The sequence below is a fragment of the Rhinoderma darwinii genome, chromosome 4, assembly GCF_050947455.1.
Source record: "Rhinoderma darwinii isolate aRhiDar2 chromosome 4, aRhiDar2.hap1, whole genome shotgun sequence".
NCBI lineage: Eukaryota > Metazoa > Chordata > Amphibia > Anura > Rhinodermatidae > Rhinoderma > Rhinoderma darwinii.
Genome location: NC_134690.1, coordinates 348,796,041 through 348,821,182, shown reverse-complemented (window position 1 = coordinate 348,821,182; position 25,142 = coordinate 348,796,041). Strand labels below are relative to the sequence as shown.

The 25,142-nt window shown below is 42.2% G+C and overlaps 1 protein-coding gene across 1 annotated transcript in view; it reads left to right on the top strand.

The window, feature by feature from the left end:
- Positions 1-3,407, top strand: part of ENTPD6 (ectonucleoside triphosphate diphosphohydrolase 6) — a 44,335-nt gene extending 40,928 nt beyond the window's left edge. Inside the window, exon 14 of the mRNA XM_075864486.1 lies at positions 1,707-3,407. Within this exon, the coding sequence (XP_075720601.1) occupies positions 1,707-1,793 (87 nt within the window). The 3' untranslated portion in view covers positions 1,794-3,407. The remainder of the gene's footprint in view (positions 1-1,706) is intronic.
- Positions 3,408-25,142: the final 21,735 nt, after the last annotated feature.

Below are 25,142 nucleotides of genomic sequence, written 5' to 3'. Positions count from 1 at the left end.
TCAGACGTTTTTGAGTTTGCGTGTGAACATACCCTAACTGCTAAGTGATTTTTTGGTGTACTCTTGAACTGCCGATTCCCCTTCCTAGCTGCCACTGATTGACCGCTTCGCCCTATGCATAGTAATGGGGTGAAAGTAGTCAATTAGCAGTCGTGGGAGCGACCGCTCATGAATACACAGGTCTCCTTCCTCCTAGCGCGATGTGAGTGCTGCAACGTTTAGGCTATGTTCACACTGAGTTTTTTGCAGGCGGAAGTTCTGCCTCAAAATTCCATTTGTAAGTTTGAGGCAGATTTTCCTCTCCCTGCATGCCGATTTTCGCTGCGTTTTTTTGCCCGCGGCCATTGAGCGCCGCAGGCATAAAACGCTGCGAAATACGCTTTCTCTGCCTCCCATTGATGTCAATGGGAGGTCAGAGACGTAAACACCCGAAGATAGGGCATGTCCCTTCTTCCTCCTGCGAGCCGGTTTTACCGCTCGCGGGAGAAAACTGCCCCCGCCTCTCATTGAAATCAATGGAAGGCATTTTAGGGCAGTTTTTGACGATCCCTTACCATTCACACAAGTGAGAGACCGCAAATCTGCATTTCCGTCACTACTTTATTCTACCCTCAGAAAGGGCAGCTTAAAGTTGTTGACCATTTCCCTTTTAGAAACTCTAAAGCACCCAAAAGTTTCTAATATACTAGGGTTTGACATGCATGACGTTGTCAGTTTCAAGATCCTTTTTAAAGGGGTTGTCCTACTATTAAATGTTATAGCAATAGAATTCAGCATTAAAAAAAGAATTGTTTTGTAATTTACCTTTGATACAAAAATGCTCCAGCTGCGAGATACGCTTCAGTTATATAAGGGTGGCCTCTCCGTCTAAGGACATGTAAAGGGGAGCATTTGTAAAGCTTCTCCTAGGTAGGAGGCAGAGGCGGTGATCTTCCTATACAAGCGTTGACACGGAAGGGGAGGAGCTGCAGCAAAAAGGACATGCTCCCTGAGCGGCCAGCCTGAAGAAAAGCTAGCAGAGCAATGAATGGAAAGATTTCTGGATCCATGTAAGATATAGGGCTGGGCTGGTTTTGTAGGCCTCACCCACATGTACTCTCTGCAAATACGGCTCCCACGTCTACGGATACATATCCGTAGCAATCCACAATTGCGGAAGCGCCCATAGACTTCTGAGCGAGTCCGTGTCGCAATTGCGGACAAGAATAGGACATGTTTTGTATTTTGTAGATCATTTCTACGGCCCGGACACACATCTGTAAATATACGGAAAGGTGTCCGTAGCCAATAGAAATTAATGGGTCCACAATTTCATCCGTAATTATGAATTCCGTAATTACGGATGGAAACTACGGTCGTGCGCATGGGGCCTTAGAAAGAGATAGTCATGCACTATATTATGTCTGATTTTCTCTTTCTGTTTTTTTTTTCATTAATTCTGTGACAACCCCCACTTTTTCATCTTTTTAACAAGCGGGCACCAGCGGAAACATTATAAACTGCCCACCATTAAGTGTGAGAATTCACTTTGCAGTTTAAATGCACTTTTTCCCCAAACTCCCAGCAAAAAACTCAATTGAACTGCGACGTAAATTCTCATCCTTACCCTATTTTGTCTTTCTTTTTTTCATGGGCCTATTGTGCATGGAATAAATGTATCATGGCATTTAGTGAGTCCGAGTCTTTGTATTGTTTTATCTCCACAGCTTGTTAAGAAAATCAATGATGTAGAGACCAGCTGGGCCCTCGGGGCAACATTTTACTACATGGATTTGATGAAGAGCAATGTCTAGAACAACATCAATTGATTAATACAATGAACTACGGGGCGAGGGGCAAAATACTTGAACAGTTTCTGATGTTTTCAGAGACTTTGCCATAATATGTGCCATATCACCCGGTGCTGGGGTTGATTATTTTATTATTTTTCTTGACTAATGTTAATTGAAAACTAAAGACCTCTAGATTGTACTGAGATTTATACAACATAAGTCCTGTTCTAACTTGATTCTTATTGATTTACTCATACTCAGCAGGTTGCACTGTCAGAATTAAGCGAAAATGTTACTTTGTTACATTGAACTGTGAATTATTTTTTTGTCCGATACAGTAATCGATGTTCACATAGGTGTTTTTCATTCCATCAGGGTTTCGGTGCTTTTTTGATGGCAAGAATAATGTAGTCTGCAGCCGTATTCTTGCCATCAAAAACACCGGCATCCCAATGGAAACTTGTCAGACCCCATTATCCGTTATGGGCATTTGTTAGGATTCATTTGAAAGTGGATCTGTCATACCGGCTTGCCCAGGTAAGAACAGAAGCCATGACCGTAGTGTGAACAGAGGTGAACCCGTCCTTTCACTCATCCGTAGTTGCAGTAAACAGACAACCATAACCTTGATCTACAGAGAGAAGCTTTAAGCATATCTAATAATGCATGTCAACCAGTGTGCAAGATTTGGAATATATGGAGACTGTTGCGTCTTGGAAACATAGAAGCACAGAGGCTCCGGATCTCTTGGTCGTTTTATCCATTTGTCTGTTTTGCATTACTTGACAGATACAGCAGGTAAGGATGAATCTTCCAGATAGCCACATGTGCAAGCCGGATAAATCCATTATATTTTAAGGTATCACTTTACCAAAGATTTAGAGGCTCTTTAAACTTTTTGGGTCATTTTGAGCATTGAACTCTGCATAAATGGCATTGTATCCAAAATCTGATTTGGCAAGTAGAAAACTTTTAAATGGAAACGCCATATATGACTTATCATGCACCTGCCATTTTGCTTTAAGGGTATGTTCACACGCAGTGAGCAAAAACAGCTCCTGATTTTCAGACTTTTTTTAACAACTCGCGTTTTTTCACGGCCTTTTTTGGAGCCTTTTTTCAATGGAGTCAATGAAAAACGCCTCCAAAAATGTCCCAAGAAGTGTCCTGCACTTCTTTTGACGAGCTGTCATTTTACGCGCTGTATTTCGACAGCGACGCGTAAAATAAAGGCTCGTGGGAACAGAACATCGTAATTCCCATTGAAAGCAATGGGCAGATGTTTGTAGGCGTATTAGGGGCATTTTTTCAGGTGTAATTCGAGGCGTAAAATGCCTGAATTACATCTGAAACCACTGTGTGTGAACATACCCTCATTCCTCAAAAGTTGCAGCTTAAAGAGGCTCTGTCACCAGATGATCAAATCCCTATCTCCTATTGCAGCAGATCGGCACTGCAATGTAGATAACAGTAACGCTTTTTTTTTTTTTTTTTTTAAACGAGCATTTTTGGCCAAGTTATGACCATTTTTATATTTATGCAAATGAGCCTTTAAGTACAACTGGGCGTGTTTAAAGTTAAGTCCAAGTGGGCGTGTATTGTTTGTGTACATCTGGGTGTGTTTACTTGCTTTACTAGCTGGGCGTTGTGAATGGAAGTGTATGATGCTGACGAATCAGCATCATCCACTTCTCTTCGTTAACACCCAGCTTCTGGCAGTTCACAGACACACAGCGTCCGATGCGATGAAGTTCCTGTGGGAGGAAGTGAGTGACGTCACAGCGTGATCTCGCGAGGACACGCTGTGTGTCTGTGAACTGCCAGAAGCTGGGTGTTAACGAAGAGAAGTGGATGATGCTGATTCGTCAGCATCATACACTTCTATTCACAACGCCCAGCTAGTAAAACAAGTAAAAACGCCCAGATGTACATACACAATACACGCCCACTTGTACTTTAACTTTAAACACTCCCAGTTGGACTTTAGAAAGCCTCATTTGCATAAATATAAAAATGGTCATAACTTGGCCAAAAATGCTCGTTTTTGGAAAAAACAAAACGTTACTCTTATCTACATTGCAGCGCCGATCTGCTCCAATAGGAGATAGGGGTTTGAAAATCTGGTGACAGAGCCTCTTTAAATGATTTGCAGTATTTTATGTTTTATTTGGTAAGACTTTGGTGCTTCATTTCTCTAGTACAGAGCATGAACCCTCCACCACAAACATACTTGTACAAAATATGGTCTACCTGTTTCTGCCAAAAGGGAGCCAGTCCATATGTCGCTATTCATGTCAATAGGCACCATAAACGGCTGTAAACAGATTGGCCTCCTAGTGGTGGTACCAGTCAGCAGTATAGGGGGACCATAGTAACTATGTTCTGTATTAAAGAAACCGAGCACAATAGCCTTAGTAGTAGTCCAAATACATGACAACCCCGATGTGTGACAGTGGCCTAACAATGTGATCTAATGCTAATCCATGTAGTTCTGTCTGCTTTGTGCCACAAATATTTAGTTAAAATAGGTTTAAAATGACCCGTCACTAGGTCCTATAAGTTGAACTGGTTTACTGACCTGAATAGCGCGGACTCCCTGATTCCAGCACTGTTTTTCTTTTTTTTTTTCTTGCACACACCACCCCCCTCCCTTCTAATTTGCTGTAGTTAGCCAACAAGGTGTGAATAAGCCAATAAGCTGCCTTGTGCTGATTGGTCAGCATCAGAGGCAGGGAAGCTAGCTCCACCTCATAGGCTAACTACAGTAAATTGGCCTATAAGGCGTCAACACATCAGTGGGCCATATCTCTGGAACAGGGGGAGGGGGTCCAGGAAAAAAAGAAAAACCACGCTGGAATCAGAGAGACCGCGCTATTCAGGTCAGTTAACCAGTTCAACTTATATGATCTAGTGACCGGTCCTCTTCAGAACCATACTGGTGATTGTCAGCAGTCACTGACCACCTCCTACCTCACAGAACTTCTACTACAACTCTGGAATAATTTAGGACAGAGTTGCATTTTACTTTTTCAGGCAGGTTTACCATGAATAACTTCAAGGCTCTGTCCTTTTTTAGTGGATACAATGTTTTTCCGCACATTGATGAAGGAGATTGTAAAAGTCTGTTTTAATTTATTAATCTGTTATGAACATACATTTTTGTAGATATGTAAATGTTCTATTTAATAAAGATGTAGTTTTTATAATCTTAAGAGTAGTGGTTTGTTTTTTTTCCATTTTAAAATATCTTAGAAGTATGGTTTGGGTGTGATGGTGGGTAGGGAAGGCACGATACCAGAATTTGGACTTCGATACCGATACTTCGTGTAGTATTGCGATACTCTATACCAAAATTATACTTTTGCCAACAATGATAATTTAAAAAAAAATTCTTCCATTTTCTGATGTGAGGCGCGTGGTGTGATGAATTTTGAACCCATCATGTTCCTCCGTCATAATGGACAACATTGGGTTAATGTGAGGTACATGATGGAGTTAATTACTATTAATGTAATGCACATGGTTCAAAATACATAACTTCTTTTATTTTTAAACTTCAATGTACTGGCATATATCTATGTGCCAGTATGTTGGCCTGTGTACTGATGGTACACAGGCAGTTGTTGGGACATACCGAAGTATGTCCTAACAGGAAATATGGTCAGACAGCCCTGGGGTCCTTCAATGAACCCTGGGCTGTCTGCCCTTACATGGTATGGCTCTCAATCGCGTCACAGGAATTCCCTGTGATGCGATCCAAAGGGCATCCCCTCCTTATTTTCAACTGAATGCTGCGGTCATATTTGATCGCAGCATTCAGGAGAATAGCGGCGGAGATGAGAGGTTTCTCTGATCTCTGCAGCAGGGCTGTGGCTGTGTAATACAGGCATTGCCCCGCTCCTAACCATAAGTGCGTGCGCAGTCAGCATGAGGTGATGCAGCCGGCGCTGCACTAACTAGCGGCGGTGCAGGCACTGAAGTCAGAACCTGGGGGTGTTTTGCAGTGCACCCGCCATGTTCTCTCTTCATTGCCGGCAATCATTAGTGCAGCGCCGGCCACATCCCATCATACTGACCGCGCGCGCACTTGTCAGGACTCGGGAGCGGGGCAATGGCTGTATTACACTGCCGCAGCCCCGCTCTTATACATGCATGTGTTTAGCTATGCGGCCACACAGCTTAGTATCGAAATACATGACATAACGGTATGGAACCGTTTGAGGATGCACGGTATTGAAACCGTATCGAAGTTTCGATGCATCGTGCATTCCTAATGGTGGGGGACCTATAAAAACTAGCTGCCTGATTCAGTAACTTTTCTGATTCAGGTTAAAAAGGTAGATAGATTAAAAAGTACTGAACTAGTCTGCAATATTTCTAAATTGTAAACACCATAGCAATTCATTAGCATTTTGGCGTAAAACTGAATATTTCATATTGGTTTTGTACTGCTTTCACACGGCAGTATTTTGCGTCAGTATTTGTAGGGCAAAACTGGGAGTGAACCTACGCAAGGAAAAGTATAATGGTTTTGGCTTACAAATTCTGAAGTACAAATTACTCAAATACTGCCGTGTAAGAGAGACCTTGGACTGACTTTACACTAGCGGAATAGATCCTTATGATGCGATTAGTTCAGGTTGTTAGACCTGGAGTTGGACCACAATTTGCAGCTGTAATACAGGTGCAAAAAGCTCATATTACACTTGTGTGAAGCTTAGAGTCAGGACATTGTTGATTTTTTAAACAAAAGGGGTTTTCTAACTTACCCCTTATACCTTGCTAACAATTACAAACTTTAACCCCTTCCCGACGTAAACAACTTTCACATTATTATAGTTTTCATTTCCTCAATTTTCACTGCGTGATAGCATGCACGCAAAGAAAATGGTGCTGCTATAGAACTAGATGTAAAAGATGAACGTAGCGGACATTGAGGGGGCTGTGGACCAATCGGATGCCCCAAACCTAGGACTTCAGATAGAGAGAGATATAGATATATTTATATATCTATATCTCTCTCTATTAAAATGACACGCACATACTGGGACATATATAATATACATGCATACATAGAGGCACGTATTTAGACATACATGCAAATATATATATATATATATATATATATATATATATATACATACACACACACACATACACACACACACATACACACACACACATACACATACACACATACACATACACACACATACACACACGGTCACATACAAATACGTATAGGTAAACATATGGACATACAGACCCGAATATACCCACACAGGCACATATATACACAGTACAGATAGTTACCTGCAGTCCTATGTAACACCACAGATAACAGTGATAACTCTCAGAGTACAGATAATGTAGTGTACCTGCAGTCCTACGTAACACCGCAGATAACACACAGTGGCACATGCAATATTGTTGGAATGCACACCCGCCATTCATACACAGATAGTGTTAAAAAGTTTAAACCCGGACAACCCCATTAACCTCTTATGTGGCAGCAGAAAATGTTTCCTCTCTGTCCCGCATCCTGAATGATGTCATCACGCGTCATTCAGGACGCAGGACAGTGTGAACAGACCAGCGGTGGCCAGGGTGCGGGACAGTCAGAATTGAGGTCGGGGCAGTAAGTGAGTGGCACCTGACCGGCTGGCGCCCTGAGTAGTGGCCATGGCGTGGGGCATGCACACCCGGTGGCGCCCCCCCTCTCAGTGCAGCATGCAGCACCCTGTGCGACAGCACTGGTCGCATGTACCGAAGGCCGGCCATGATGCCCGCCCCTTTGAATTCTTTGATTACACCTCAATGCCCGCCCCATTTGCCTTATATTAATAAAACTCCTCAGTGCTCCTGTGCTCCAGCCTTAAAAGAAAAAAAAAAAAGGCCCTGGAAAACCCATCTAACATTAGTTTACTTTTAAAATGTGCCAACTATCTCCCTTTCCCTAGAGTTGGGTTACGTGGTGCTGGGTCGTTGCGATCTCTCCGGTAGTGATGGTGTTCTGTTTGGAGTCTGTTCCAGTGCCCACGGATTGTCTGCAGCAGTCGGGTCGGATACTCTGCGTAAAAATTGCGCAGCGTATCCGACTTGGAACCCGCAGTACGTTCCGTCGGAAAAACCACACCATGTTGTGGTGCGTTCGTTTGGATGGATTTTCCGCTGCGGAAAGCAGCGGTAAAAAACCTCATACTTACCTAGGCCGTTGTTATGGCAACGCGTCCCTCCCGTGCAGTCTGGTCCGGCCTCTCTAGATGACGCTGCAGGCCATGTGACCACTGCAGCCTGTGATTGGCTACAGCTGCGGTCACACGGAATGTGACGTCATCTCGGGAGGCCAGCCCTCTCAAGTCCCCCGGGCTGGCCTCCTGGGATGACTTTTTATCCCATGTAACCGCCGCTACAGCCTGTGATTGGCTACAGCGGTCACATGTGATGCAACGTCATCCCAGGAGGCCGGACTGGACGAAGAAACGGACTTCTGGGTTAGTGGGGTTTTTTTTCTCCGTAGTTGCAATTTTTGCTGCGTAATGGCTATGAATCCACTGCAGAAGTTGCAATTTGCTTTCTGTTGCCGGCTTTGCATCCCCATTGAATTCAACGGGGAAAACCTACAAAAACGCAACATAAATTGCCATGCTGCGGATTTAAATTCCACACCGCAAGAGAATTTAACTTTTACGCTGCGTTTTTTTTTTCTGCAGCGTGGGCATGCGATTTTCTTAATCTCCTCCACTTTGCCGCTACTGTTTACGCTACGTCGGAACGTGGGCTTGACGGTCCCACACATATGACCGTATTTTCATCTATCCGTAAATACGGATCCGTAGTCATCCGTATATACGATGTAACACACACAATACACGCCCAGTTGGACTTTTGCAAGCCTCATTTGCATAAATACAAAAATGGTCATAACTTGGCCAAAAATGCTCGTTTTTTAAAAATAAAAACGTTACTGTAATCTACATTGCAGCGCCGATCTGCTGCAATAGCAGATAGGGGTTGCAAAATCTGGTGACAGAGCCTCTTTAAGCCCACAGCAAAGTGGTATGTGTTGCAACATTTGCGGCAGAATCACAGCGATTCCGCAGCAAAAATCGCAAGTAAGAAAAAAAAAAAAAAGGACCTGCTTCTCCCGACCAGCCACCTGAGAGGACGTTTCATCCCATGTGGCCGTTGCAATGGTCACATAGCCTGCAAGTTCACCCCAGGAGGCCAGACTACATGCACAAAAGAGGGAGGGGTTAAGTATGAACACGTTTTTTTAAAAAGATTTGGCATGTTTTTACTTTAGACCAAGTGGGCGTTGTACAGAGGAGTGTATGACGCTGACCAATCAGCATCATGCACTCCTCTCCATTAATTTACACTGCACTAGCGATATAGTTATATCGCTATGTGCAGCCACATAGACAAACACTAACATTACTGCAGTGTTCTGATAATGAATATACATCACTACCAGCCTGGACGTGATGTTTATTCAGAATCCTCACCACTTGTGAATCTTTTCTGTGAGATTCCAGCAAGGCAAACGTAATCTCGTTTGAAATGACAGGTTACATCGTAATCTCACGAGATTACGTTTGCCTTACTGTAAATCTCACAGAGACGCTAAAGAAGTGGTCAGGATTCTGAATAAACATCACGTCCAGGCTGGTAGTGATGTATATTCATTATCAGGACGCTGCAGTAATGTTATAGTGTGTGTGTGTGTGTGTGTATGTGGCTGCAAATAACGATATAACTATATCGCTAGTGCAGTGTAAATGAATGGAGAGAAGTGTATGATGCTGATTGGTCAGCGTCATATACTCCTCTGTACAACGCCCCCTTGGTCTAAAGTAACAACACGCCCACTTGGGCATTAAGAAACTCATTAGCATAAAGCTAAAAATCGCTCAAAGTGGTTTAAAATAGATCGTTTTTCTAAATAGCATTACTGTCACCTACATTATAGCGCCCATCTTCTTATATAGGAGATAGGGCACTAATAATGTGGTAACAGAGCCTCTTTAAACACAGGCTAGATCAGAGCAAAAAACAACAACATTTAACTGTGTGAAACAGGCTCGTCCTGCACCAACACCTAGGGGAAAATAAGCTGTGATGTGCTCGAGCTCTGTCCTTACACAGCGTGATGTGCTGCAGCGTGTGTATCTAGAATCCTCCTCTCTTGCCTCCTCCAATAAAGTGCCACAGAGCACAAGACGGGAGGAGATAGGGGAGGATTGTAGATACACACGCTGCAGCACATTGCGCTGTTTAAAAAGGAGTTTGTTAAAGAATTAATTTTATGGCCAGTCTTAGAGTGGCGGTGGGGGCCAATTGCGACCCCTATAGCTACGCCACTGGTCACAGGTGTTGTCCTGTTAACGCAAACTGACGGACTATTACGTCAGAGCATTATCAGGGAAGCACGGAAGCCTGCTAGGTCCTGCCCAGAGGCGGGGCTGAAAATGTGTCCGGCCACAGTAACAAGATGGCGCAGGCTCCTGCGACATCAGCCACTGGTATCATCTGTATGTTACAGCTGACACTGTGCTGTAACGGCAAGGAACAGAGCTAGATCCGATCCATGCCATTAACACCGTAGATGCTGTGATCAAAAGCGATCGCGGCATCTTAGTGGTTTGTAGAGATCGACACGATGTGACACTGCCGATCGTCGCTATGGCAACCGGAATCCTAATAATGGCCTCCTGGTCTTCCACGTACAATAGCCTATTGGGCCCCGCCCACAGACGGGACCTAATAGGCTTGCTGTCAGTGAATGACTGACAGCTCTAATGGATTGCACTACGTGGGTAGGGCAATGCATTTGAGTAAACTCCAGAGGTACGGGCCCTCAAGTCCCCTAGTGGGACAAAAAAAAAGTTGAATATAAGTGTAAAAAGAAAAGTTTCAAGTTAATAAAAACAAACACTGCCTTGTTTTCCTATAATAAGTCTTTTATTATAGGAAAACAATGAAAACGTTTAAAAAAAAAAAAAAAAAAAAAAGTACACATATTTGGTATCACCGCCTCTGTAACGACCCAATCTATAAAACTCTAATGTTATTTTCCCCACACGGTCAACACCGCAAAAAAAATTATAAAAAACAATGCCATAATCGCTATTTTTTTTATCACCACCCCTCACAAAACATGGAATAAAAAATTATCATAAAGTCCCATGTACCCCAAAATAGTACCAATAAAAACTACAACCTGTCCCGCAATAAACAAGCCCTTACACAGCTTTTTTTAAAAAAAAGTTCTGGCTCTAGAATATGGCGATACAAAATGTGCAGAGTGTCCAAAAGCGGGTAAGATCAGGCACCATTTATCAGTGCGACACTGGCCACCTATCTCTGAAATATTATTTATTTACCGCATTATTATACCCTGATGTATTCTGCTCAGCCTACATATGCCCCCGCATTATAAACTGAAATACCAGCAAAACCACAAACAACTACTACCAAGCAAAAATCTGCGCTCCAAAAGCCAAATGGCGCTACCTATGTTCTGAGCACTACAGTGTGCCCAAACAGCAGTTTACGTCCACATATATGGCATCGCCATACCCGAGGGAACCAGCTTAGCAGTTTACGAGGTGTGTGTGTGTCTTCGGTGGCACAAACTGGGTACAACATATTGTGCACTAAAATGGCATATCAGCGGAAAATTGTGATTTTCACTTTGCACCATCCGCTGCGCATTAATTACTAATGGAAAACACCTGTGGGGTCAAAATGCACACTACAGACCTTGCACCTTCAAGGGGTGTAGTTTCCAAAATAGGGGTCACTACTTGGGTTTTGTTTTACTATTTGACCTCAGAGCCCTGCAATTGTGGGCCAATGCTGTGAAAATCACCAAAATAGGCCTCAAATGCGCATGTTGCTCTTAACTTCTGAGCTCTGTCGTATGTCCAGGCAAATGTTAAAGGGAAGGTGTCATGAATTTTTTTTCTTTATATATAATATTGCTTTTAGTATGATATTAAAATAAATTTTATTGATTTGTGTTCTTGTGTTCTACTTTTTATTTTTTTCTTACTTTTACTTCTCTATGGGGGCTGCCATTTTTTTTTCATCTCTGTATGTGTCGATTAACGACACATACAGAGATGGAATACGGCACATACAACCCCATAGAGAATGCGAACGGGAGCCGTTTCATTCTCTGCAGCATACGCCGTCTCCCACACAGACCAAAACGGAGCTTGTTCACAGAGCGAAATCCGGCACCATTTTCCGTCATCCGGACAGTAAGATGACGACTTCCAGCCGCGGCTTCTGGCCATATGTTCAAGGAAGCGAAGGTGCAAGGCATAGGAGCGGAGGCGACAGGAGCAGGTAATTTATGTTCGTGAAAGTGATGTGTGTATTATGTTCGTGTTATACTGTCTGCTGAGCACTGTATATAATCCTACACTGTGCAGTCGCTCAAAAAATGGCAGCACACAGTGTAGGAGGTTTGAAGATTCAAACCCCTCCTTCTCCTGGCACTAGCCAGAATAAGGGAGGGGGGATTGTGTGAGGACACTAGAGCGAGTGTGTCTACTCCGAATTTGCAGCATAAAGCAATGAGGTTGCTTTACCACATTGACCATGCTGCAATTTTGGGAACTTCTCCCTCTAGTGCCCAGCACATGGAAATGTTAGAAATTAGAATCTAATTTATAATATTTCCTGACTTGTGAAAAAATTAAAACAATGTGTAATCACTCAAATAATAGTTTAACTAAAACAAATTCTAGCGACACATTCCCTTTAAATGCCTTGAGGGGTGTAGTTTCCAAAATGTGGTCACTTCGTAGGGGCTTCCACTGTACTCTGGTCAGTGGTGGATTAAGTAGACCATAGGCCCTGGGCTGTTCCCCAAACTTGAGCCCCCCTTCCCCACTGCCGCTCTGCCGTGTCTATAGTGAACACCACCTTTTTGGTGACAAATGGGTGTTACGATTGCTCTTGTCAAAGGGCTGTGTCCCTACATACTGATAGACTCCAACCATCGCTGGCCGTATCACACTTACTCTTGATAATGGGAATGGTAACACACGTTTGTCTATTAGTCCTGGGTACACAAAGATATGTAGATTACAAGGATTTCCTACAAGACATGTTAGGAGAGAGTGCTTCATTCATCAACTTAATGATAACGATTTGAATATTCGCCTCACTCATGTTATCAGCCAAAGGTCTATTGACTTTTTAGATATTTCAGTCGGCCATGACCATATAATACATACAGTGATACATCGTAAAAAAAAAAAAACTGTGAATTCATTACTGCATGCGAGATCTGCTCATCCAGCCCATTTTATTACGAGCTATACCTACTGGCCAATTTCTGCGGGCTAGAAGAATTTGTGATCAAACCTCTGAATTTGAGAAGGAAGCCTTAGAGCTAGAAAGATGTTTTCTCAAACGAGGTTATAAACAACGTGATATAGGGCAAGAATATATAAGAGCTAAAAAGGTAAATAGGACTCAACTGTTGGTGCCAAAAGCTTGCAAGCAAAATATTGGTGAGGTGAGATTGATCACTAATTTTCATACACGTTGGATGAAACCATGCAGATTTATAAAAAATACTGGCCAATTTTGAGACAAGATCCGGATCTCAACAGATTCTTGTCCATACAACCTAAAGTGGTTGCCAAAAGGAGCCAGACTGGGGGTGATATCTTAGTACATAGCCATTATGTGGCTCCAAGATCTGACTCCATCTTTGATTCACGTGGTCCTAACTGGGGCTCTCTACCATGTGGGGATTGCTCCATCTGTCAATATATGGTCAGGACAGACTGCTTTACCAATTCCATTGGTGATCGAAACTACAAAATCGTGCATTATATAAATTGTCGTACATCTTCAGTGGTCTATTATCTTACATGTCCCTGTGGACTCCTTTATGTGGGCCTTACGTCGAGGGAATTGAGAGTTCGAATTCAAGAACACATCGGAGATATTAAAAGGGCATATGCATTATCTTCGATGGAAAAAGAAAAAATAAGGAAGCTGAAACCAGTACCGAAGCATTTCAGAGAATTCCATCGTGGCCAATGGAATAAACTACAAGTAAGGGGCATTGATCATGTCCCTTGGGATCCAGAGGAAGGAACTTGATGCAAAAACTATTGAAGATTGAATGTAAATGGATCACTGTACTGAGAACAATCTCACCAATGGGGCTAAATGAAAGATTGGCTTTTTCATCATATTTGTGAGTAGTATATGATCTTCCGTGACATGTGCATAAAGTATAACTTTGTAAACATATCAGTATTTTGATACAACATAATAATACAATATGTATAGGAATATTGTTAATATTTTTTGTGATTCTTTAATAGAATATTTTTTTTTGGGTGGGCAGGATTGTGAGAGGTAGGTTTGTCTTTTTGGGCATATTTATAAGGGGTCATTTTTGAGTCCTTCCATGCAAGGTTGCTTCTTTCTATGGGTCTGTGGATATCAGTATGGGTGTTTTTAGCAGATTTACATCGAAGTTATCATGAATATGGACTGTACTTGAACATTATATACTCTAATTTTCTTGTCATTATGCCCTTAATTTTTCTTAGTATGAATAAGGGATCCACACTATACAGGACCAAGAGATGAAGTTGGATAATGCGGATAATTTCCTCAATCAACATATGTTTCTATTAAGATTATTAACAATATCCATATCCTATATTATTAATATTCACTTGTCCTGTTTATCATGAACATATTCATGTCTTATATTGTTTGTTCACTTACACATGTCTTTGTTTTATTATTTATTCTTTTTCACGTTCATTTGCATCGGCATGATTATGCTTTATTTTCACACATTTATGTATATTTATTCATACATTTCACATTTATACATGGATAATGTGAGAAGATATCTATGTTAATTAATTAATCTCTTCATATATATTTCTAATATATACACACTTTTATATCTTATAATTATATATATTATTTATTTATTTCTATAAAGATATTCAAATTATCACCACATAATTATTATTTGTTTGTTTATATTTTTTTCACACTTTATGGCCACTCTTAGGCTGGGTTCACAGGTGCACGTCCGTTACGGCTGAAATTACGGAGCTGTTTTCAGGAGAAAACAACTCCGGCATTTCAGACGTAATGGCATGTGCAGGCGTTTTTCGCAGCGTCCATTACGGACGTAATTGGAGCTGTTTTTCCATGGAGACAATGGAAAACTGCTCCAATTACGTCTCAAGAAGTGACATGCACTTCTTTGACGCGGGCGTCTTTATTACGACAGCGGCGCGTAAAACAAATAACCGTCGGCACAGTACATCGTAAAACCCATTCAAATGAATGGGCAGATGTTTGCCGACGCTTTGGAGCCGTATTTTTGGACGTAATTCGAGGCTAAAACGCCCGAATTACGTCCGTAAATAGGGTGTGTGAACCCAGCCTAAACATATTGGTTTAGTGGATACTTATTGTTATAGTCCCTTATATATGTCTATATAGATCCATTATCCGCAACAATATTCCAATATGTTGGGATTAATTTGGTTCGTCAGATACTAGTTCAACTGTATACATTTAGAAATATACTTGTTTGGGTATTTATATGAATTTTTTATGGATATAATGGTCTGTACTAGTCCAAGGTCTATATGGTTATTTCCCCATATTATCCCCATTGATTGTCTATGAATGTTTGTAGTGCCCTCAACTACAATAGTGATTTTAGTTAAATTGCCCCTTAGTAAGATGGCCACCGTGTTATTGTGCGCTCACTGTGCATGCGCTGTCCCGCCGCTGGGATGGGTGACGTCATATCCGCTTCTCTGAGCGTGGCAATGGTGCGGTTTGGCGGAAGTGGTGGGCGTCGCTCGTTTCCCTCGGTTTGGGATGGCGTGGATGCATGGAGAGACATTTTTGTAACACCTGTACACTCATTCTATCACTGAGCACCTTGGTAAATTAAGTAATTTTAATATTTGCCCATATAAATACCTCCTCTCTGCCTTCTCACCTTACTCTCCCTGAAGAAGGATTGCGAAACGTGCGTTGGAGGGTGCGGTGAGAGGACACGGCAGGAGGCTTGTCTGCAGCATGACCAATTCAGGTCTGTAATGCTTATATTCTATATCGCTATGTTTATAAATCTTGGACTAATACTATTCCTTTCTAATATGGATTTATAAATATATGGGATCATCAGTAAGGATGATCAGTTTGGTCTTCTCTCTTATGTAGTTTGAACTATTCACATTGGATATGTATTGTCATTTTTTTAAATCACTGAATTGGAGGAGTGTCAGTATTTACTGTCTACCTGCATTATACTCCTTTATATTATAGTCTACATGCATATTTATGCCTTTCATTTGTAACCCCTTTTGTATTTTCTGTGGATATTGTTACCTGCTGTGTCCTCCAATTCTCTACCACACCTTGTTTTTATTATTTTATACGTCTTTTGTGTATATGTTGTATGTTTACAGTTGTGGTCAACTGTGTTCTTTCCAATATGGAATAATAAAGTCATTTTTGTACTGTTATTTTTTTATTTTATTTTTTTTATTTTTTTTGAGACTATGGCTTTTGGTTTCAGGTCAGGAGAGGGGACAGAGCCCCTATAGATCCAGTGACTCACAGGTGATGTCTCCTCTGACGGGAGTCGTTTTCTTTTCTTCTCCATCTGACGCAGACCGTTATGGCGACTTCTCCTGATGAGACATCTTTGCCCACCACTTCTGCAGCCGTTTCCAGCCTCTATGGAAACACACAAATTTAGACACCAAGGTTCAGGACCATACATTAAAGGTGTTGTCCGGGCACAGACCGTTTTTTTTACCGATGACCTATCGATGTGCCTGGACCACCCCAGACTAATACATTTTGACCCCAGACTAGATCATAGAATACAAACAGACCCAGACCTTCTAAACTATTGCAGTCCCCAGACCAGACCCCCCTAAACAAATACAGACCTCAGAACAAGTACCGTAAATAAATACAGACCTCAGACAGGACCCCTAAATACAAACCCGACCCTCTACAGTAATAATGACCCAAAACCTGACTCCCTTAATACAGACCCAAGACCAGACCCCCTAAACTAATACAGACCCCTAAACTAATAGACCCTAAAACAAGACCAGACCCCCTAAATACAGACCCCATAAACTAATACAGACTCCCAGATCTGACCCCCTACACTAATAATGACCCCAGACCTGACTCCCTTAAGTAATACAGACCCTAGACCAGACCCCTAAACTAATACAGACCCCAGACGTCAAACTAATACAGACCCCCTAAATACAAACCCCAGACCCCTTAAACTAACACAGACCCCTAAATATACAGACCCTAAACCCCTTAAACTGATAGACCTCAGACCCACTGAATCCAGACCCCTTAAACTAATAGACACCAAACTTCCTAAATACAGACCAGACCCCCTAAATACAGTCCCCAAACCAGTCACCCTAAATACAGTCCCCACACCAGACCCCTAAGTACAGACCCCTTAAATAAATCTATCCCCTTATACTTACATAGCAGCTCACCTCAGTCTTCTCTGTGGAGTCTTGCTGCTGCTCATGGACCTGCGGTAATGTGACCAGCAGGTCTCTAAACAGTAGTAAGAACTTCAGAGATGAGGTCATGTGACCTTATGCAGGGCCGGCCTTAGGGGTGTGGGAGCGCACAGGGCGCTGCCCCCTCCAAGCATGTAGGGGATGCCACTGGGCTCTGCCTCTACTCTGTGCCACACAGAGTAAATAACAGCAGAGGAGGAAGCTCCACCCACAGCCTGTCCTGCACAAAGCCTCTGATCCTGTCAGCATGGAGAGACTGTGTGTGTGTGTGTATATATATATGTATATATATATATATAGTATGTGTCCATGTTACAGTGTGTGTGTGTCTCTCTGTTTGTATGTGTATATGTTAGTGTGTGTCTGCATGTGTTTGTCTCTTTGTAAAAATGTGTGTTCAATATTAAAGTAGAACAGATAAAACAAAGATATCTGCGCTGCCTCCTATATATCCCACTGCCCCCTATATACCTTGCTGTTCCCATATATCCTGCTGCCCCTATATATCCTGCTGCCCCCTATAAATCCTGCTGCCTCTATATACCCTGCTGCCCCCTATATACCCTGCTTCCCCCTATATATCCTGCTGCCTCCTATATAACATTCTGTCTCTATATACCCTGTTGTCCGTCCCTATATATCCTGCTGCCCCCTATATATCCTGCTGCCCCTTATATACCCTGCTGGCCCATATATATATATTTTTATATATATATGCCTCTGTGTGGGTGTTTATATGTGTCTGTGGGTATAGTTGTCATCTACGACATTATCTGTACTCAGAGTTATCGCTATGTTATCTGTGGCGTTACATAGGACGGCAGGTGACATCTACTACATTATCTGTATTCGGAGAGTTATCACTGTTATCAGTGGTATTACATAGGACTGCAGGTAACATCTACGATATCTGTTCTCTGAGGTGTTACACGGGACTGCAGGCAATATCTACTACATTATCTGTACCCAGTTATTACTGTGTGTTATCTGTGGTGTTACATAGGACTGCACATGAAATCTACTACATTATCTGTACTGGGTATATATGGGTCTGTTTGTGAATGTGTGTCTGTGCTTGTATATATGTGCCTTTTATGTATTTGTATATATCCCTGTCTGTGTATTTATCTGTGTGTGTGTGTGTGTGTGTGTGTGTGTGTGTGTATATATGTGTCTGTACGTCTATATATTTACCAGTATGTATATATTCCTGAATGTGTGTATGTATATTTGCCTGTATGTCTAAATATCTGTCTTTATGTATGTACGGTATATATGTTCCAGCGTGTCTATATATGTGGTTAATTTTTGGCTTGTCTAGGGGGTGGCAATAGAGAGTCCCGCACAGGGCGCCATCCAACCTAAGGCCGGCCCTGACCTTATGTCCTTTTGCAGGACATATACAATGCCGTTTTGTCACAGTTTTTGCCGTGATTCGCAGCAAAAACGCAATAACACTACATTGTACTTTGGGCGGCTGCCCCAAAAGCCCTATGATCCGCCATTGACTCTGGTACCTTAGGGTTTTGCAAATGTGACATAGCACCCAAAAACCAATCCAGCAAAATCTGAATGCCAAATAGTGCTCCTGCCTTTCTGAGCCCTGCCATGTTTCCAAACAGCAGTTTATGACCACATGTGGGGTATTTCCGTACGCTGGAGAAATTGATTTACAAATGTTGGGGTGCTTTTTCTCCTTTATCCCTTGTGAAAATGAAAAAATTCTACTTTTTAGTGGAAAAAAATGTTGATATCCATTTTTAAGGCCTAATTCCAATAAATTCTGCAAAAGACCTGTGCGGTTTAAATGCTTACTATACCACTAGATAGATTCCTTAAGGGGTGTAGTGTCCCAAATGGGTCACTTTTGGGGGGTTCCCACTGTTTTCGTCCCGCAGGCACTTTGCAAACGTGACATGGCACCCGAAAACCATTCCAGCTAAATTTGAGCTCCAAATAGTGCTCCTTCCCCTTTGACCTCTGCCGTTTGTCCAAACAGCAGTTTATGATCATTTATGGGGTATTGCCATAATCGGGAGAAATTGGTTTTCAAATGTTGGGGTGTTTTTTTCTTCTTTATACCTTGTAAAAATGGAAAATTTCGACATTTTATTAGAAAAAAAATTCATTTTCATTTTCACGGCCTAATTCCACTAAAGTCAGCAAAAAACCTGTGGGGTCAAAATGTTCACTATACCCCCTTGATAAAGTCCTTGAGGGGTGTAGTTTCCCAAATGGGGTCACTTTTAGGGGGTTTCCACTGATTTGGTCCCTCAGGGGCTTTGCTAATGCGACATGGCACCCAAAAATCATTGCAGCAAAACTTGAGCTCAAAAGGCCAAATGGTGCTCCTTCTGTTCTGAGACCTGCTGTGTATCCAAACAGCAGTTTATCACCACATGTGGGGTATTGCCGCAATCGGGAGAAATTGCTTTTCAAATATTGGGGCGGTTTTTTTCTCCTTTATGCCTTGTAAAAACTGAAAATTTCTACGTTTTATTGGAAAAAATGTAGATTTTCACGGCTTCATTCCACTAAATTCAGCAGAAGAACTGTGGCGTCAAAATGCCCACTATACCCCTTGATAAATTCCTTGATGGTATAGTTTGCCAAATGGTGTCTTTTTGGGGGTGTTTCCACTGCTTTGGCATCACAAGACCTCTTCAAACCTGACGAAGCCTAAAATATATTCGAATAAAAAGAAGGCCCCAAAATCCTCTAGGTGCTCCTTTGCTTCGGAGGTCTGTGTTTCAGTGAATTAGCACACTAGGGCCACGTGGGATATTTCTAAAAACTGCAGAATCTGCATTTCTCTGGTAAAACCTTCTGTGTTACAGGAAAAAAAAAGGATTAAAAATGAATTTCTGCAAAAAAAAATTAATTTGCACATTTCATCCCTACTTTGCTGTAATTCTTGTGAAACGCCTAAAGGGTTAATAGACTTTCTAAATGCTGTTTTAGGGAAATGAAGGAAAAAATTGGATCTTTGCGAGGGCGCTGCTGTGTGGTGGAAATGATAAGAAACCAGGTCCAGGGTATATTGTTCAAGAAGTTTTATTCCAATCAGTGGCTACGCGTTTCAACGCTGAACAAGCGTCTTCCTCAGGCCATGTGAATAATACGTTGACAGCATTTATATAACATGTGAGTTCAAATGGGTTTGAGTGAAAAAACCGCCAAATCTGACGGGGTCAAGGTGCGATCGTGACGTCACACCCGGCTTTTTTTCTCTCTTTCACTCCTCGTGCGTGGTCATAAAAACACATTTGCGGTATTACAAAGGTAAAAACATTCCTTAGTTAAAAAACATTTTTGCAGACAGCAGGGAGAAAATGAGTACAATACATAGAAAATAAAAAATAAAAAATAGTGAAAATAAAGATGAAAATAAAAATAAAAATATCCAAGTTTACGGTCCAAAACTCTTGTATATAATTATCTTAAAGGAGGATCGAGTACTAAGAGATTAATAGGTAGTTGGCGCTAATTGGTAATAAAAATGATTGCTAAAACAATCCACCACACAGCAGCGCCCTCGCAAAGATCCAATTTTTTCCTTCATTTCCCTTCAACAAAGCGGTCCCCTCGGGATACCGACTCGGATCTGGCAGCAGCACCGTGGTTTTACTTGCCTTTGAAAACCCTACCTAGGTGAGCATGATACATGCCCTCTCGTCTCATTCTTTACCCACTGATTTGCACAAGGTGGCGCCGTGTGTTCTTTTTCTCTCTTCCCACTTAAATGCTGTTTTGAATACTTTCAGGGGTTCAGATTTTAAAATGGGGCAATTTATGGGGGTTTGCATTGTATGGGCCCCTCAAAACCACTTCACAACTGAACACGTCCCTGTAAAAATAGCCTTTTGAATTTTTCTTGAAAATGTGAGAAATTTCTGATAAAGTTCTAAGCCTTGTAACGGCCTCGAAAAATAAAAGGATGTTCAAAAAATTATGCCAATCTAAAGTAGACATGGGAAATGTTAATTAGCATTTATTTTGTGTGGTATTACTATCTGTCTTAGGGCAGATACAGACGGACGTTGCGTTTTTGCGTGCGCAAACAACGCGGCGTTTTGCGCGCGCAAAAACCATTTGACAGCTGCGTGTGTCATCCGTGTATGATGCGCGGCTGCGTGATTTTCGCGCAGCCGCCATCATGGAGATGAGGCTAGTCGACGCCCGTCACTGTCCAAGGTGCTGACAGAGCTAACTCTTTCAGCACCCTCGACAGTGAATGCCGAACACAATATCGAAAAACCTGTTGAAAAAAAAGAAAAAGTTCGTACTTACCGAGAACTTCCCGGCCGTTGCCTTGGTGACGCGTCCTTGGTGACGCGCCTCTCGACATCGGGCCCAACCTCCCTGGATGACGCGCCAGTCCATGTGACCGCTGCAGCCTGTGCTTGGCCTGTGATTGGCTGGAGCTGTCACTTGGACTGAATTGTCATCCCGGGAGGTCAGACTGGAGGAAGAAGTCAGGAGTTATCGGTAAGTCAGAACTTCGTTTTTTTTTCTACAGGTTCATGTATATTGGGATCGGAATTCACTGTCCATGGTGCTGAAACAGTTTAACTCTTTCAGCACCATGGACAGTGACTATCTCCTGACGTCGCGTACCGATAATTTTTTTGCCGGGTTCGGCCAAAACGAGTTCGGCCGAACCCGGTGAAGTTCGGTTCGCTTGTCCGGCTTCGCTCATCGCAAAGACACTCCGTTTGGATGTTCGGAAACAGAAAAGCACGTGGTGCTTTTCTGTTTACATTCATCCTTTTGACAGCTGGTGCGAGGTTTCAGTCGGTTCGCACGGAAGTGCTTCCGTGCAACCTGCGTGGTTTTCACGCAACCATTGACTTCAATGGGTGCGTGATGCACGAAATACGCAGAGTTATTGAACCTGTCGCGCTTTTTGCGCAGCAGACAAACGCTGCGCAAAAAGCACGGACTGTCTGTACTGCCCCATAGACTTGTATTGGTCCATGCGTGCCGCGTGAAAACCACGCGGCCCGCACGGACCGAAGACACGCTCGTGTGAATCCCCCCTTACAAGCAGATACATTTAAATTTAGAAAAATGCTAACTTTTGCAGTTTTTTGCTAAATTTTGGTGTTTTTCACAATAAAATACTGTATGTATTGACAAAATTTTACCACTAACTTAAAGTATAATGTGTCACGAGGAAACAATCTCAGAATCACTTGGATAGGTAAAAGCATTCCAAAGTTATTACAACAAAGTGAGATGTCAGATTTGAAAATTGGGGCTGAATTTGAACATGCAAACTAGTCCATTTAACCCCTTCCCGACATTTGACGTATGGGTACGCCATGGAAAGCTAGTGCTTCCCGCATTTTTCTGTATCCATACGCCAAATGCTTAGCACCGGCTCAGAAGCTGAGCCGGTGCCATCATCGCCGGATGTCAGCGGTATCTTACAGCTGACATCCGGCAGTAATGGCGGGGACCGAAATTAACTTCGATCCCCGCCATTAACCACTTAAAAGCAGCGCTCAAACGCGATCACTGCATTTAAGGTGTTTCCAGCTCATCGGAACCCCAGCAATGAAATTGCCGGGGGTTTTGGTGGCTGCAATGGCAACCGGAGGCCTAATACTGGCCCCCCGGTCTGCCTAGCATGGAAGCCAGTCAGGACCCTCCTGGTGACGGAGCCTGATCGGCTTCCGTAGCCGCTGGCAAGATGGCTCAGGGGCTGATCCGGCGTCATCAGCGGTGGAAGTCAGCTGTATGTTACAGCTGACATCCACTTGTAACGGCAGGAACTGGAGCTAGCGCCGATCCCTGCCATTAACCCATTCGATGCAGGTATCAAATGCAATCGCTGCATCTCAGCGGTTGCTAGCAGATCGCCAGCCCTGACAGGCAATCAGGACTGGCGACTGCTGCTATGGCAACAGGAGACACAATGGCCTTCTGCTCTGCCATTACGGAAGCCAATTAGGCCCCGCCGGGAGGCGAAGCTTAATCGGCTTGCTGTCAGTGAATAACGGGCAGATCTAATACATTGCACTACGTAGGTAGCGCAATGTATTAGAAAAATAAAAATCTGACAATTGGACCTTCAAGTCCCCTAGTGGGACTTGAGAAAAAGTGTAAAAAAAAGTGAAAAAAATAAGTTTGAAAACATAATAAAAGTTTCAAGTAATAAAATAAAACACAATCGCCCTGTTCCCTTATCAAGTCCTTTATTATTGAAAAAAATAATAATAAACCAAACATATTTGGTATCACCGCGACCATAACGACCTGAGGTATAAAAATATTATATTATTTATTGCACGCGGTGAACAGCGTAAAAAAAACTATACCACAGTTTGTTTCTTGGTCACTTTGCCCTACAAATATTGGAAAATATTGATCAAAAAGTCACACGTATCCAAAAATGGTGCCTATAAAAACCTATAAGGGCCTGTTCACATCACCGTTCAATTCCGTTCCGGGGTTCCGTCGGAGGGTACCGTCGGGTGAACCCTGCAACGGAAAGTGAAACTGACAGCACAGCTTCCGTTTCAGTCACCATTGATCTAAATGGTGACGGAAACATCGCTAATGCTTTCCGTTCGTCACCATTCCGGCTGGTTTCCGGTTTTCCGACGGAATCAATAGCTTAGTCGACTCCGCTAAACCTACATTTTCTTTGAAAAAATTTAGATTTTTATTTTCAGGGCCTAATTCCAATAATTTCTGCAAAAAACCTGTGGAGTTAAAACGCTCACTATACCCCTAATTTCCTCAATGGTGTCGTTTCAAAAATGGGGTCACTTGTGGGGGGTTTCCGCTGTTTTGTCCCCTCAGGGGCTTTGCAAGTGTGACATGGCCTCCGCAAACCATTCCTGCTAAATTTGAGCTCCAAAAGCCAAATAGCGCTCTTTCCCTTCTAAGCCCTGCCATGTGTCCAAACAGGCGTTTATGACCACATGTTTTACTTGGGAGAAATTGCTTTACAAATTTTGCGGTGCTTTTTCTCCTTTAGTCCTTGTGGAAATGAAAAAAAAAAATCGCTAAACTTACATTTTCTTTGAAAAAATTTAGATTTTAATATTCACAGCCTCACTATACCCCTAGATAATTTCCTTGAGGTGTGTCGTTTCCAAATGGGGTCACTTTTGGGGGATTCCACTTTTTTGGCACCGCAAGAGCCCTTCAACTGCAGAACCTGGACAATAAATATTGAGTTGCATTTCTCTGGTAAAACTCTCTGTGTTATAAATAAAATTGAATTAAAATTAATTTCTGCAAAAAAATATGAAATGTGTACATTTCACCTCTACTTTGCTTTAATTCCTGTGAAACGTCTAAAGGGTTAAGACATTTTCTAAATGCTGTTTTGAATACTTTGAGGGGTGAAGTTTTTAAAATGGGGTGACTTTTTGGGGGTTTCTAATATATAAGGCCCTCAAAGCCACTTCACAAGTGAACTGGCCCCTGTAAAAATAGCCTTTTGAAATTTTCTTGAAAATGTGAGAAATTGCCCTAAAGTTCAAAGCCTTGTAACGTCCTAGAAAAATAAAAGGATGTTCAAAAAACAATGGCAATCTAAAGTAGACATATGGGGGATGTTAATTAGCAACAATTCTGTGTGGTATAACTGCCTGTCTTACAAGCAGATACATTTAAATTGAGAAAAATGCTAATTTTTGCAATTTTTTTGCTAAATTTTGGTGTTTTTCACTATTAAATACTGAACATATCGAGCAAATTTTGCCAGTAACAAAGTCCAATGTGTCACGAGAAAAAAAAAATCTCAGAATCGCTCGGATAG